At 31.4% G+C, this 16,632-nt stretch overlaps 1 protein-coding gene across 9 annotated transcripts in view; it reads left to right on the top strand.

The window, feature by feature from the left end:
• The window catches only part of LOC127698324 (papilin-like), a 196,182-nt gene that overhangs the window by 167,649 nt on the left and 11,901 nt on the right, over positions 1-16,632 (top strand). For 8 of the 9 annotated variants that reach the window (XM_052201709.1, XM_052201715.1, XM_052201713.1 and 5 more), the window contains 10 exons: positions 2,529-2,711; positions 5,746-5,919; positions 6,758-6,952; positions 7,717-7,932; positions 8,321-8,488; positions 8,905-9,069; positions 11,509-11,808; positions 12,731-12,901; positions 14,565-14,708; positions 15,878-16,004. In XM_052201709.1, the coding sequence (XP_052057669.1) occupies positions 2,529-2,711; positions 5,746-5,919; positions 6,758-6,952; positions 7,717-7,932; positions 8,321-8,488; positions 8,905-9,069; positions 11,509-11,808; positions 12,731-12,901; positions 14,565-14,708; positions 15,878-16,004 (1,843 nt within the window). The remainder of the gene's footprint in view (positions 1-2,528; positions 2,712-5,745; positions 5,920-6,757; positions 6,953-7,716; positions 7,933-8,320; positions 8,489-8,904; positions 9,070-11,508; positions 11,809-12,730; positions 12,902-14,564; positions 14,709-15,877; positions 16,005-16,632) is intronic. The other variant, XM_052201714.1, reaches the window with a different exon arrangement.

Genomic DNA, 16,632 nt, shown 5'->3' on the forward strand with positions numbered 1-16,632 from the left:
TAAAAAAGACGTGTATAAGCGATCCCAATATATTAACCGATTATTTAAATACGTATAGAATCATTCTGTCAACGCTGTGTTTACCGGGACAATTTCAAACTTGATATTTGATTCATAATTATTAGAACAATACAATATAAAAATAAGAAGATGTGGTATGATTGCCAATGAGACAACTCTCCACAAGAGTCCAAATGACACAGAAATTAACAACTATAGGTCACCGTACGGCCTTCAACAATGATCAAAGCCCACAGTCAGCTATAAATACAAGCATTTCAAAAAAGATGTGGAACCCTGTCTAATTAAGAAAAGATGGAGTTAAAGTCTATACCGTAACTTTCTTTCACTTGCAGTATATTTATTTGCCAATTTGCCTTTTTTTTGGCAGCAGAAATATCCGTAAAAAATACTCAGTTTATTTCCTTATCAATTGATTACGCTTGAGCATTTGCAATAATTAGGAAAATGGGTTATAAATAATTCGTAAATATAAATCAACATGTAGACATCTTATACGTTCAGGTATTTCACATCCAATATTTTATGGTAATATTCTTTACAAAGCACAAAAATGTCGGCATTCACCTCAAAAGCTAACCAAAACTTTAAACAGACTTATTCGGAAAGGATATAGTTACGATACTGTTGTCAGGTCATTAAGGATTGCATATTTTGGTATTAATATTGATTCACTCATAGGGTCTTTGCATCGGAAATAAACACTATTATTCTAAAACCAGTTGTTGGCATGATACGGGTTATGTTCTTCTCATATTTTTTATGATTGTATGTTACTAAACCCCTAACGGGAGGGATTGTACTTGATTTTCATATGATGAAGACATACTCTTTCAATCAGTTTAATTGAGGTCTGGAGCTGGCATGTCAATAACTGCTAGTAGTCCTTTGTTAATTTATGTATCATTGTCTTTTTGTTTAGTTTCTTTTGTTACCTATTCTGACATCGGTCTCGGGCTTCTTTCAAACTGAGTTATACTGTGCGTATTGCTATGTGTTTCTTTATTCTACATTGGCTAGAGGTATAGGGGAGGGTTGAGATCTCACAAAACATGTTTAACCCCGCCGCATTTTTGCGCCTGTCCCAAGTCAGGAGCCTCTGGCCTTTGTTAGTCTTGTATATTTTTTTAATTTTAGTTCATTTATATGTTTTGGAGTTTAGTGTGACATCCATTTTCACTGAACTAGTACACAATTTTATTTAGGGGCCAGCTGAGGACCACCTCCGGGTGTGGGATTTTTCTCGCTGCGTTGAAGACCCATTGGTGGCCTTCGGCTGTTGTCTGCTCTTTGGTCGGGTTGTTGTCTCTTTGACATATTCCCCATTTCCATTCTCAATTTTATACACACTCACGATTTTGTTTCGACACTGTACGGTATAATAGCGTTATAGAGTTATATCTAGTAGAAATTGTGATGACGTTACAGTAGACATCAATAACGTCGCCGAATGTTTATTATTCTTTCTGCTAAAAATCAAACTTCCACAGGATATAGCTTGAAAACTAGCACGGTTGCTAAGGACTTTCTTTGCACCAATGGGTTCGTCGTTCATTTTTGAATCGCATATCGATTTTTAAAAAAATTCTGTGGACCAACGAATTAGAAAATCTTGATAAAGTAAAAATATCTGCCGATTTTTATGATTTTCCCTATATATCCTTTGTATTTTTGGCGTATCATGCTGTTAATTTCAACAGCTTGTATCTAAAAAACGAAAACGGTTACCCCCTTTTTTTATTTTATTGTCTGATTTATTTTTTCAAGCAGAATCCACATGTAAAATTAAAAAAAATTCTGTGGAGTAGTTAATTACGTACACTTCGCCTTAAGGTAGATAGGGTGTCTTCCTCCATCTGGGATTTTGAAATACCAGAAAACAATCGGTCTAGATCTTTAATAAAATGTGCAAATTTTGAGAGTAGTAGGAAATGCATGTGTAAGAATTTTGATTTTAATATAGAAAATGACATGTTTTATCATATTTATAGTTGTATTTTACAAAAAACAGAATACTTCTTGTTTGATTAAATTTTTTCCAACTTTACCATATAAGGGGAGGCAACTCAAATGTAAGGGCAGACAATTCAGATAAAGTTACTTTTACAATAGAATGTGTTAGGAATTTACCTATTTTATTATGTTGCAAGAAAACGGGTCCCGTGACCCAATTTTTTCTTTTTCTTATCTGAAAGCACAATATTGGAGCTATCTTCTCATATTTTATCTCAAAATTCTATGGTGTAGTTTTCATTTTATGGCAGAAAATTGGGTTTTCCATGCATAATCTATACAAAATCTGTCAATTTTGCACAACCTGTAGCGTGAAAATAAGCCCCGTGACCCATTTTTTTTATAATTTTTTTTTCCAAAAGCATGACATAAACTACATTTTGGCAAATTATTAAAAAATTCTATGGATTATAATTTAGGCACCCCATCTACCTTAAATGGAATGTAATTGATTTAAAAACATTTTTAGGAGTAATTTTATTCTTTATCTTCAGATGATCGTTGTCAGTTACCATATGATGTAGGACCATGTAAGGGTAACATTCCAAGGTGGTATCATGATGTTAGAAGAGGAGAATGTTTGGAATTTGGATGGGGAGGCTGTGAAGGAAATCTAAATAACTTTATTGATAAAGAGACATGTCTGTCTAACTGCTCCAGCATTGTTATCTCTAGTAGTAAGTCATTTATCAGATTGTTGTGTTATTTGTCTGTCTAAGTGCTCCAGCATTGTTATCCCTAGCAGTAAGTCATGCATCAGATTGTTATGTTATTTGTCTAAGTGCTCCAGCATTGTTATCCTTAGCAGTAAGTCATGCATCAGGTTGTTATGTTATTTTTCTGTCTAACTGCTCCAGCGTAGTAAGTCATGCATCTGGTTGTTATGTTCTGACATTGGTAGTCATATGCTGATTTAGAGCTCTTCATTTGTTCTTTTGGATAAATATCCAACACATATTTCATTAAGACTGATTGATGCTGTTATTTCAAACCTGGTCCAAGCCAATGCAACTCATGATGTGGGTTTTAGCCCCAATTGAATACTGTAAGTTCAGAAATTATTGTGAGGTTTTTATTAATGCAGATAATGCAACTGGGTGAGTATTCCAATTATAAAAACCTCGTTCTAATATTTGATACACATAACTGTATGCAGATTTTCCTGAAATCGCAATAATTAATCTCACAGATTTGTCCCTTCTTCAAAGATCGCAATAATATATGCAAGCAATAATTTCTGAATTTACAGTAGCTATACTAGAAATCATATTACACCATACTATTTTCCATTATAAAATTTCCATCACGTATATTTTATCAACTAAATCCTGCAATATTAATTATTTTTTTACCATCCTTATGAACAGTGAAATTTTGACCTATTGCATATATTACGTCCTAGTTTATGACTTATGAAAGAAGTGTTCATTTTATGGAAAAAATAAATCTTAATACATTTTAAAAAAAATAATGTAATTTCCTTAACCCTGATGAAAGGATATCACATGAACTCAGAAATATTTATTATATTTTATCAAAAAAGATTAGTTAAATATGATTTGGAATAAGTATACTTTAGATTTGACAGGTGTTTGTACTTGGGATGTAATTTTAAGTTAAAAAAAAGTTCCTTTGATAATTGATCAAATCAGGTTCATTATCAGTCTAGCATCTTTATCGTTTAGATCTCGAAATTGAAAATTACTATGAAAACAAATGTAGGAGAGAAGCTAAAGGTACCAAAGGGGTATTCAAACTCATTAGTCGAAAACGAACGGACAATGTCATTGCAAAAACCAAAAGACAAACAACAGTTTATTATTGTCCAGCCTGCGAAATTTATTTCACGAAAGTGAGACATAGCGATCCTAGATTCCATTGTCAGCATCGGCATCGTCAACATTTAGGTTCAGTCTATGGACATCAATAATTTTGTCAAACCTACATGGAATTAGATGACATTTGGACAGAAGCGTGTTTATGACCAAAATACAGTATCCAGAGCAACATTTTGAAAATATTCATTTTCATTTTTCCGTATTTTACTGATAAATGGACTTAGTTTTTTTTACAGTTAACATTCATATTCAGTCTAAGGTTAAAGTTTTTCAGTCATCAATAACTTTTTCAAACCTTCAAGGAATTTGATGAAATTTGGACAGAAGCTTGTTTATGACCAAAATACAGTATCCAGAGCAAAGTTTTGAAAATATTTGTTTTCATTTTTCCGTATTTTTCTGATAAATGGACGTTTTTTCACACTTATAGCATTCAGATTCAGTCTGAGTTTAAAGTTTTTTAATCATCAATAACTTTGTCAAACCTTCATGGAATTTTATGAAATTTGGACGGAAGCTTGTTTATGACCAATATACAGCATCCAGAGCAAAATTTTGAAAATATTTACTTTCATTTTTCCGTATTTTTATGCCCCACATAGGGGCATTTTGTTTTTCGGTCTGTGCGTCCGTTTGTCCATCCGTCTGTCCCGCTTCAGATTAAAGTTTTTGGTCAAGGTAGTTTTTGACGAAGTTGAAGTTGAAGTCCAATCAACTTGAAACTTGTTCCACATGATCCCTATGATATGATCTTTCTAATTTTAATGCCAAATTAGAGTTTTGACCCCAATTTCATGGTCCACTGAACATAGAAAATAATAGTGCGAGTGGGCAGGTTAAAGTTTTTGGTCAAGGTGGTTTTTGATGAAGTTGAAGTCCAATCAACTTAAAACTTAGTACACATGTTCCCTATGATATTATCTTTCTAATTCTTATGCCAAATTAGAGTTTTGACCCCAATTTCATGGTCCACTGAACATATAAAATGATAGTGCGAGTGGGGCATCCGTGTACTATGGACACATTCTTGTTTTCTGATAAATGGACTTTTTTTTACCTTTAACAAATAGATACAGTCTGGGGTTAAAGTTTGTTACACATCAAATACTTTGTCAAACCTTCATAGAATTTTATGAAACTTTTTTATGATTAAGAGATAATGTCTTAAGCACACTTTTGAAAATATATTTTCATTTTCAGTATTTTTCTGATAGATGGACTGTTTTTACAGTTAACATTTACTGACAGTCTGGGATTACATTTTTTTGACATGATAAGTTTGTTAACCTTCATGGATTGTTATGAAACTTGGACAGAAGCTAATCTTCAAGACCAAGAAATAGCATCTAAGGAGAAAGTTTGAATCTTTTTTAACATTCTGTATTTTACTGATAAATGGACTCACTTTTTAAGTCTACATTACACTTTTACACTGACAGCAGCAATCGTAGGCAAGACACAGGGTTCCGCGGAACCCCTTACAAATTTTTAATCAGTTGATTAACTTTGATGTCATTTCTTTTGATAGGTATTTTAAGGATGAATTTTAAAAGCTTGGTCATAATCAGATCAGTAGAAGACTATAGTTGCTCTTAATATTAAAAAGAATTATTCTTTGACCTTTAGACTAAAGGATTCTCTAACTTGCTTACACCATTCACATTGGAGATGTGATATGCATTTTAAACTGTAGAAAGTACTCATTATATTATTCATTCAAAATTAATTTGTTTGTATTTACTGTTAACAATAGATCTAAGTTTGACTTGGTTAAACATGTAAGTACGCTCATAGATATTTTTGACAAAATTGATATGCCTTTAGTCTGCACACACTATATTCTTTCTATTTTATTTTTCTTGAATGTTTTTAGCAACAGATGTATGCAGACTACCAAGTGAAACTGGTCGTTGCCGTGCCTCAATACCTCGCTGGTTTTATGATTCTAATAATGGTCAGTGTAGACAGTTTACATATGGAGGCTGTGAAGGAAATCAAAATAATTTCGACACTCAACAAGAATGTGAATCCATGTGTAGCAGACAGCGTAAGTAATTAGATAAGTAATAGTTTATACTGATTTCCCTTAGTCTTATGATAAGTCTGATTTATAGTATATTTGACCTAGTAAAAATTTGCATTTTGTCAGTTAATTTCATATTTGACTAGTATTTGGCATTGCCATAGTTCAGTTTGGTAAACTTGAAATCTTATGTTTATTATAGCCCGTTTTTTTATGTCGGTTGTGGGAAGTAATTAGGATGTCTGTCCATTTATCCTTTTGTCATACTTTTGTATCTACTGCTCCAGAATGGCTGACAGAATTTTAGTGAAATTCTGAGAATCTTGATCCCAATATGTACTATTACACTTCCGATTTCATTTCTTTATCGGACTGTTTTTAGTGTTTTACGGTTCACTTAGCATAACCTGTCATAACAACACACTACAGTATACATTTTTATTTGCTCCTAAGCACCTTATTAGAATGAAATTTTATCAGAATCTATACTATATAATGGACCATCATCCAAACATCTGTGATGTGATGGATGAAGGTCATTATATGAGGAAGCCAAGGGCTTCCGAGGGTTAATAGTACCCTCCCTAGTGAATACCCATTCCGGATGAGGTTTGATATAAATGCAAATACTGGTCGTGTTACTACCCATTTACACTGGAGATTTTACTGTTTGCCTCAAAATAAAAGAGGATACTACTCAGGTCACCTGGCCTTATATACTACCTGGACATACAAAAAATCACTCAACTGTAAAATAGGCGTGTGGCTGGCACATAATAAAAGGTTCACTATTAACCCGAGTCAAGCCCGGGTTATGATATATAATGCAATTGTGCACTTACTTCTAATAATTGTCTTTCAGGGGTATGTCAGCCGTATGTAGAACCTTCAATACAGTGTCTAGCTTACATCAAGAGATATAGATATGCTGCTGAGACTGGAGACTGTGAAGAATTTATTTATGGTGGTTGCCATGGCAACTCCAACAACTTTGAGACAATGGAAGCCTGCAGGGGGAAATGTGCTCCTGGAGTAACAGACCCAAAAACTTATGATAGTATGATTATTTTAATAACAAATTTTGATGCATAGTTCTTTTAGCACGGTTATATAAATTTCTCTAGTACATACTTATACTTGGATTCAGTAGGTCGGATGATTAATGTTTTGTAAAATTTATAGAATTTATAATGTATAGGAAACTTGAAACAAAACATTAATTGGTCTTGATATTTTATTTTACTGTACATGCATCCAAGAAAAAAGTCATTGGTTCATAATGGACATTATCATAAACGACTTTCACGTAGATTAAAAGAAAGACATTTTTTACCTTATTTGAGTAGCTGCTTCAATTTATCCATTGATTGATTGATACTTTCTTAACACTATCATTAACTGTTTTAGTTGAATCATTTACCCTATGTATTTATGTAATCATTTGATAACTTTACTTTCAATGATATAAAAGAACCTTTTGATTGAAATAGTCCTTTATAACTTTAGAATTATTTGTGTTTGTGAATGTTCAGATATTTGAATAAAAGGGTATTGCTATAGGGACACAGCATGAAAAAAGGGAAATTAATTATGAATTGAAAGGAAAAATCAAACTTTAATATTTTTCTCATGAGTGTTTTTATGGAAAATGTTTTTTACCAAATACTTTAGATATATGTGCCTTACGAACTGAGGCAGGCAAGTGTAGAGGAAGAGATATTAAATGTTTTTCAACAAATTCTTTAGATATACATGCATTATGACCTGAGGCAGGCAAGTGTAGAGGAAGAGATATTAAATGTTTTTTACCAAATTCTTTAGATATATGTGCCTTACGACCTGAGGCTGGCAAGTGTAGAGGAAGAGATATTAAATGGTTTTATAACAGTACATCAGTAAGGTGTGAGAGGTTTTACTATGGAGGTTGTGATGGTAATCCTAACAGATTTGATTCTGAGGAGGAGTGTGATAGCTTCTGTAATAATGAAGGTTCAGGGGAAGTAACTATTGTGGATCCTGACAAAACTGTTGATAGTTGTAAGTTTGTTAATTGTAAAGATATATCTTTTACTTTTTGGAAAGAGTGAAACTTGATCAAGCTATTCTTGATTATGTGTGACTTTTTTTGAGGAAATATTTCAATTTTTGTTAGTTATATTATGTTTGTTATTAGTGTGCAAATATTTGGGAAATTCAATAGGCTATCTTTTAAAAGATAAAATTTTTTGATGTAAACAGAATAAGTTTTCATTATTTATAGCTAGAGAATAAGAAAACTCGTAAAATTATGAAATCCTTAAAGTATTGTGACCTCTTCAAAATATTATCTTTCATGGAGGAGATTTATAAGAAATAAGACAGTCTCAAACATTGATGATGTTAACTGATATGAGAATATATAAGTAAAAAGATATATATGTTACAGCCTATTGTCATTTACCAAAAGAGAGTGGAGATTGTGAGAATTCTTTCCCAGCCTGGTATTATGATCATTTAGATGGTGTGTGTAAAGAATTTGATTTTGGAGGATGTGGTGGAAACAAAAATCGTTTTACAAGTAGAGATGTGTGTGAATCATCTTGTAGCAGAGAAGGTAGAGCTATACTTAGTTTATATCCTTGTTTAAGTTCCACTTTTAATACAAATGACCTCCATATCTTGAGTATCCTTAAGAGTTTATTTGTGATATTTGGTATGAGTGTTCACAACTATGATACTGAATTAAAACAAAAATGGAACTTCAATTAGGGTGGATTTTTAACCCCAGCCGAACGTCTTTATCCAGTTTTTCCCCCGTGAAAAATACACCTAAAAACACAAAAACTGCCATAATTTTGATACTGCATAGCACTCTATACCTTGTAAGAAAGATTAAACTTGTCCACAATAAACTTTATTTTAAACAATAAAAGACAAACTGATATGCTGAGCCTTCATAAGGTGTCTTCTTCTGATAGGTATCTAACTTGTAATTCAATTGAATAATCGTGCATATTGATCTATTTACAGCTGTTTGTAGACTACCTCCAGTAACAGGAAGATGTAGGGCCAGTTACCCTAGGTATTATTATGATCTAAGAACTGGACGGTGTACACAGTTTACCTATGGTGGATGTGAAGGAAATGCTAATAACTTCAAGACCAGAGAGTCCTGTGGAAGCAAATGTGGAGATGGTATGTATTTTGTTTACAGAAATTAGATATCATTTGACACTCCATAGAATCACGTTATTTTTTCATGATATGTAATATACACAATTATAAGCAACTTTTCTCAAAGCAATCTGTGCTTTAATTTCCTTTGTTAATGTTTCTAAGCCTTTTATCCTTTCAAGAAAATGAAAATTCATGTTGTTGTTCTCAGTTAAGAATCATAAATAAACACATTATTTTGTTAAAACATATTGTCATTAATGAAAGTAAAAACATCCTGAGTAATACTATTAACAATATCACTTACAGTAAAAGGTCCATGTCATTTTACAGACTTTTCAGATTTAGATGTATTGATTCCTGCTGCCTTTGTAAATCCATTTACACCTAGAAATGTCACAGCTGTGTTTTACAATGGTGGCATTAATGTAACCTGGAAGGCCCCTCTTGATGTCTTCCACCACTTTACCCATTATATTGTTCAAATAAAGGCCCAAAACTCTGATTGGAAAGAAGTCCCAGAACGTGTATACCCTCCCACAACTTCTTATTTTACACTGGATGTTATTCCGAGCACACTCTACGAATTAAGGGTCTATGCTGTTGATGGAGAAATATATAGTGACCCAAGTGATGAAGTTGTGGTGTCGACAGCAAGTGGTCAGTTTGCACGAAGTGAACAATTACCTGAAATAGAAAAGCTTAATAACGATTTTTATTTGCAAAATTTTAAATGTTCTGTTCTATTTGTATGGTCAGAATTTAGTTTTTATTGTCCCTACACCAACAAATTTAATAATAGTACACCTATTAGATAGTTTGTTACACATCTCCGTGTTTTGCAACTAGGTAGTTATATTAGATTTATACAAAAGTCTTGTCACCTCTCCTTGCTTTAACAATGTTTCTGATTTTTTCTTCCATGTTTAATTTTTCTCTTTCATTTATAATAAAGTGTCCTGTTTCAGCACTCACTATTTCAAATTAAATACACATCTTTTCTACCCTTGGTATTTTAATAAAAATATTTCTATATACTGTATCTATCTATTGAATTTAACACTTCATCTTTACAGAAGTAATGATTTTCACTAATTCATTCATGATAATGTGAACAAAACAACTGCAGAGCATATCCATAAGTATTTGTCCCCTACGATTTTTTGCTATATATTTCATATGATAATAAGTTTCTTCAAAAAATTATTTTGAGGCATTTATGGTTGGATTTTAAAAAATGTGTTGAAAGACACAGAATTGTCTGAAGTACAGTTTTTTATTTGATCATAATCCTGCCTTCAGTTGTTTTTGTTTTCTATTGTGAACATGTCTTAAACAAAAATTAAAATTTAGTTTGGTTGAAATATAAAGCAAATTTCAGGGAGAAAAATTATACTTGTCTTTATATCATCAGAACATGAGAAGAATTCACATATATATAACCTAATAATCAAAGTAACTTGTGAAAATTCTGTTTATGTTGGTACGGAGTTGATTTAAAGGGGCATTAGCTACAATTTTGACGAAAAAATAAAATACGATTTTCTTTATTTCAAACATTTATTAAAGTGTAATTGTGAAATAATATTTCGCTATCTAAGCAGTCAGTTTGATTCAATTTCGTCAAAATAAGGTCAAAAACATTGGTAATGTATTATTGGCTTGCAAGTAGATAGTTCAACTCATTTGAATACATATTTATCCGACCTTTAATCTAACCCTCAGCTGGAGATGGGTCTAGCTTAAAATACATGGGAAATGCTGATCCATTATTATAAGGATTCCATGCATTGTAAATTGTTTCTTATGGAGTTTTTACAATTTGAATATATGTTTTAGTATGTTATAAATCAGATTTGAGAATTTGAGTCAAATCGCTGAACATGAATTTGATAGCTAATGCACCTTTAAATCCATCCAGAAACAACCCCATAATGATTTTTTATATGAAATATATAGCAACAAAATACAGGGGACAAATACATATGGCTAGGTACTGTACATCTGTTTAATCCTTTTCATTAAACATATTTCGTATTCAACTTAGACTTGTTTATCTTATCTTTTCCTTTCTCTTTCAATTTTGTTTTTTTCTCATTTTTCTTTTCTTAATAACAACACATTTGAAACCCTGTTATGAACAACTAACATACATATCTTAATACTATCACCATTCCAATGCTTTATTGTAGATTAGATTAAAAAATCATCATTATCAACATAAATTGTATTTACTTTTTTCTTTTGATCTGTAGATATATAACTTCATTTTCATCCATATATATATACTCTTATCACAATACTAATTAAAATACATAAAACTATATCCGAAAAATTAAAGTTTAAAGATCTGAAATTGATGTTAATACTTTAAAATTGTCTATCATAAAGAGGTTGAAAATTCTGATTAAAGGGATACACAAATTTTTTATTCATTGACTAAATGTTTATTTTGTACAGCATATACTCCAGATGTTACAATCCAGCCACCTGTAGTAACAGAACAGTGTAGACAACAAAAGGATTATGGGGATTGTAATGGTCAGGAAGTCATGTACTATTTCGACAATACAATCAATGATTGTCGTCCTTTCTGGTATTCTGGCTGTGGAGGAAATAAGAATAGATTCCAGAATTCTACACGTTGTAGAAGAGTTTGTAGAGATGACTTTACTAATGAAGTAATTCCTGTGACACCAGCTCCAAGACCAACAACAACCACTCCTGTACCTACTATAGATACTAATGTTGTTATAACAGGTAAATTACCTAAGATAAATACTAATGTTGTTTTATTAAAGAAGTAAATTACCTATAATAGATAATAATGTTGTTATAACGGGTAAATAACCTACACTGAATACTCATGTTGTTATAACAGGTAAATTACCTACGATAAATACTAATGTTGTTTTATTAAAGAGGTAAAATACAAGGTACAAACACCTCTCACCAGGTATTTAAGGTGGCTGGGGGTGTCTTCCTCCATCTTGGATTTTAAAGTAGCAGATGACAATTGGTTTTGATCTTTAATGAAATGTGCAAATTTTGAGAGTAGTATGTTATTCATGTGTAAGACTTTTCATGTTAATATAGAAAATTATGTGTTTTAACATATTTACTGCTGTAAATTTCTAAAAAACACAATATTTTTGTTTGATTCATTTTTTTTCAACTTTGCCACATAAGATGAGGTAACTCAGATAGTAGGGGAGATAACTCAGATAAAGTAATTTTTATAATAGAAAGTGTTGTGAATTTACCTATTTTAATATGTAGCAAGAAAACCAGTCTGGTGACCCCATTTTTTCTTTTTCTTATCTGAAAGCATATTATAAGAGCTATCTTCTCTTATTTTATCTTAAAATTCTATGGTGTGGTTTTCTTTTTATCACACAAAATTGGATTTTCCATGCATAATCTATACAAAATCTGACAATTTTGCAGAACCTGTAGCGTGAAAAAAGTCCAGTGACCAATACATTTTATTATATTTTGGAAAAAAGTATGATAAAAACTACATTTTGATAAATTATTATAAAATTCTATGGATTGATTTTACATTCATGATATGCTTTCCATAAAAGTTCTTGTTATTAAATCTTTGAAGACCCAATTATGAATTTTATTCACCAGCTTATCATGAAAATGCAATAAAATAATTACTGTTAAAACGATATAGGTGATGAATGTGAAGAGGATAGTGAGAGAGGTACATGTACTAACTATACTGTTAGATGGTACTACAACAGAGGAGATAAACGTTGCACACGATTCTGGTACGGTGGATGTGCTGGAAATGGCAACAGATTCGTTACTGAGGCAGATTGTGAAAAAAGGTGCATCAACAAAGGTAATTAAACCAAGCATGATTGTACATCATTATTATAGTTCCTATTGTGGTATGGTGGTATGGAACTTTGATTAACAAACCTGTTCTATAATAGTAAATGATTTTTATTAAAATTGGGACTTTGTTGAACCGTATTATGATGATGGAATCTTCCCATCCTGACATCAACATTTAATTTGTTACTTATTTTTTTTGGGGGGCAAATTGAACATCGAAACTGAAAAAAAAAATCATTTATTACTGGAGCATGTGCTTCTTTGTTAAAAGATTTAAACTATTTGAAAGCATGTGAATGATTTGACAATCTTCTATGTTATTCTGAATATTTAGTTTCTATGAATGTTTATCAAATATTTTCATATCTTGTTTTCACTTTGAAGTTAGAAGTACTAATAAAAACAATACAAAATTTAAATTGCATGTCAGCTGTTCCAGAAGAAATATAAGACATTTTTTTTCTACTGTGTTTGAGCTTTTTCGTGATCCTCTTTTCATACATGCAGGATGTTGGAAATTATTATCATTGCATTTGTTTACATATTTTATTAATCGAAAAATTACTTTTCAGTCACATATTGATTTTTGGAACAGCTTTCTTGTTTTTAATTTCTACCTTTAGCCTTGTGTGTCTATTTCAAGTTTTTTTATTCTGTTGTTTAGTTATAGCTTGTTTCTGGTCATTGCAAGAAGTTGTAACAAGAAGGAAAAGGCATGTTAATAAATAGGTCGTATATGAACACGAAAAGGTCAAATATGAACATGAAAAGGTCATATATGAACATGAAAATATTATTGAATAAGTCATATATAAAGATGAGAAGATAACTTATAGAGAATTGATCACTTCTGAACTTCTTATACACTGACGGCAACTCAATTCAAGCTAATAGATTTTTAAATTCTGTTTTGAAATACTGATCATGTCAAATGTTAAACTGGTCAGTTTTCGAGTGGTGAAAAAAAATGCCTTTTAAATTCTCAGTACAATTATATCTTGTAATGACTTTGGATTTTGTTTCTTGACATTCAAACATTGTTCTAAAGTGTATAAAACAATTGACAGCACATCTGTTCTTTAGAGTTACTTAATTTTGGTCTGTAATGAATAAGAACAATGTTTGATTGTATTTGTTTTAAACTGTTTTATGATTGACATGTTTTTCAATGTCAGATGAGAATTGTAAAAACTTTTATACCTTTTATACCTTGTAAATCGGTATATATTGATAAGTTGAAATAATGTACAATTAGGTTATTTTTTTTTGTTATCTCCGATGTCATTCTTCAATGATGTTTTAATTTTCGTGTAATTTTTCTTTGAACAGAATGTGTTAATAACTGAATTACTGTAAACTCAGATATTTTTGCGTTAATTCATTATCGTGATTTTTGAAAATCGGTAAACAATGTGTGTTTCATTATTGCAATCTCTGGAGCTGCATCCAATAATCCTGTTAAGATGTAAAATTTGAGTTTTTATATTTGTAAGACCTAACTAGCTGAATTTTTCACCACCTCAAAACATGGAATAAATGCAAAAATTTCTAAATCTACAGTAAATGAAACAGTATTTTTTTTTTGTTTGAATTTACAAACTTTTCAAAGTAATACACACAAATCTTTCTCATCTGACATTTAAATCTAACCCTTTGCATGTTGTTAGGAATATATCCTACAGCCCGTCCTACTTTGAGACCTCGTCCAACCTATAGACCGCTTCCCCAGAGGCCATGTGACAATTCACCATGGGGATGTTGTCCTGATGGAATCACTGAAGCTCAGGACTTTTACTTCAGTAACTGCAGAGGTAAAATAAATGACCTGAGTACTGATATAATGTGTCTGTAAATGATGAAAGATGGTATTGGAGTATTTATTCAACTTGGATTGAAAATGAGTTTAATTGATTGGTTTAAATTTTTACCAAAATAATACAATTTTGATGCCAAAATGAAAGTTATTTGTAGGACTTCTTATTCAAATAAAGAAATTTATATGATTTATATTATGGAAATATAACAGGTGATATTTGGTCAATTAAAAAAAACAAACTTTGATTTAAATGCTTGAATGTAATCTTGGTGTAATCAAGGATATACAGAATTTTACACCGATTTAAAATTCAGTATACCCCTTTCCTTTACTCATTTTATCAGTTGGGTGTAAAATTGAAAAATGCTTATGAAGAACTTCCACTACAACATTGTTTTCAACACCGAAGTTGCTACGCATTGTCATATAAAAGCTATTTTAATTTTTCTTTATTTTTGAGAACGAAAAGAATTTTTTTTTTTTATATTGGAAAAAACATTTTTTGGTTGTTGTAATTTTGCATCTATTTCTAAATTTTGGCAAATTTTGACAAAATGTTATCCCTGTGTGACACATATTCTTTGTGATATATTTTTTTATCATGCTACTCGCTTTAGATAGGAAATTACACTAGTATCTAAGGCCTCTTAGCAACAGCATATTTTTTCTCAGTTGAGAGAAAGAGAATGTATGATGACATAAGCCTACGTCATTGACATAGCCTAGGAAAACAGCAATAAACATATTATCAATGGTCATTCAAACTCAAGGATGTTTCCTCGGCTACATCTAATCTCAGGGCTGAGGCCCTTCATGAGAATGGAGCTGAGAAACATCATTTTGTTTGATATACCAACAATAATCTATAATTATTTTCTTAAATTCCTGTTCTGTTGAAGCATGATACTTTATATAGGAGGCGTGTTCATGTTTAGTAAATGGCCGGTTGCAGGATATCTTGTGACCATGTGAACATACTAATTAGAGATAACAAAAATGAATATGAAATATGATTTGATTTTTATTGTTGAGTTCAAATTGATATAGATAATACCAATGTTATTTTTTTACTATTTTATTTACTTTTAAGAAAAAATAAAAGTCCTATGATTATGTTCCTATTGTTATATAAGTCCTTTGCTGAAATGATGTTTGTTATTTTAGTATATACTGGAACTGAATTGGGAAATTTAGTTGATGGAAACTCAACGGTTATTGTGGAACGACCAGATAGGAATCTATTTATAGAATGTGGAGGACCTCAGGGAACTGTTTCATGGTACAAGAATGGGTAAGTATTGAATACATTTGACTTTTAAACACCATGAGTTTGATAAGTACTGTAATCACTGCTAAGTCTGTGTAGTTTTTCTGCCTGTGACATTAAACATTTAAAATCTTTTTTTTTTTAATTTGAATGAAATACAAAGTTAAGTGCATTTTTTTAGCAAGTTTTAAAAAATGTCTGCATTTTTAATTACCAATCATTTGGAAAGAAAGAGTATATATCTCCCAATTGATACGATATTCCCGGGCTTGTGTTTCCTATCATGATTTCCTTGATAGAGGATTGCTGCTCACAAGGAAGCGATTAAGCCAAGAGTTCCAAATGGTGAAGTTGAAATCATCCCTTCGTAAATTATTACGGACGCCATCACGAGTTGGTTGACCGTTATGGAATAACCGTTTCACAGATGATATCGGATATGTTCCTTATGTCGTAACTACAATACCCTTCCCTTTTCACGAATGTGACTTACCGAATTAGACAATTTACCGGATTTGTAATAACATAAGCAACATGACGGGTGCCACATGTGGAGCAGGATCTGCTTACCCTTCCCGAGCACCTAAGATCACCCCTAGTTTTTGGTGGGGTTCGTGTTGCTTAGTCTATAGTTATCTATGTTGTGTCATCT

Source organism: Mytilus californianus, unplaced genomic scaffold (genome assembly GCF_021869535.1).
Source record: "Mytilus californianus isolate M0D057914Y unplaced genomic scaffold, xbMytCali1.0.p SCAF_4, whole genome shotgun sequence".
NCBI classification, from domain to species: Eukaryota; Metazoa; Mollusca; class Bivalvia; order Mytilida; family Mytilidae; genus Mytilus; species Mytilus californianus.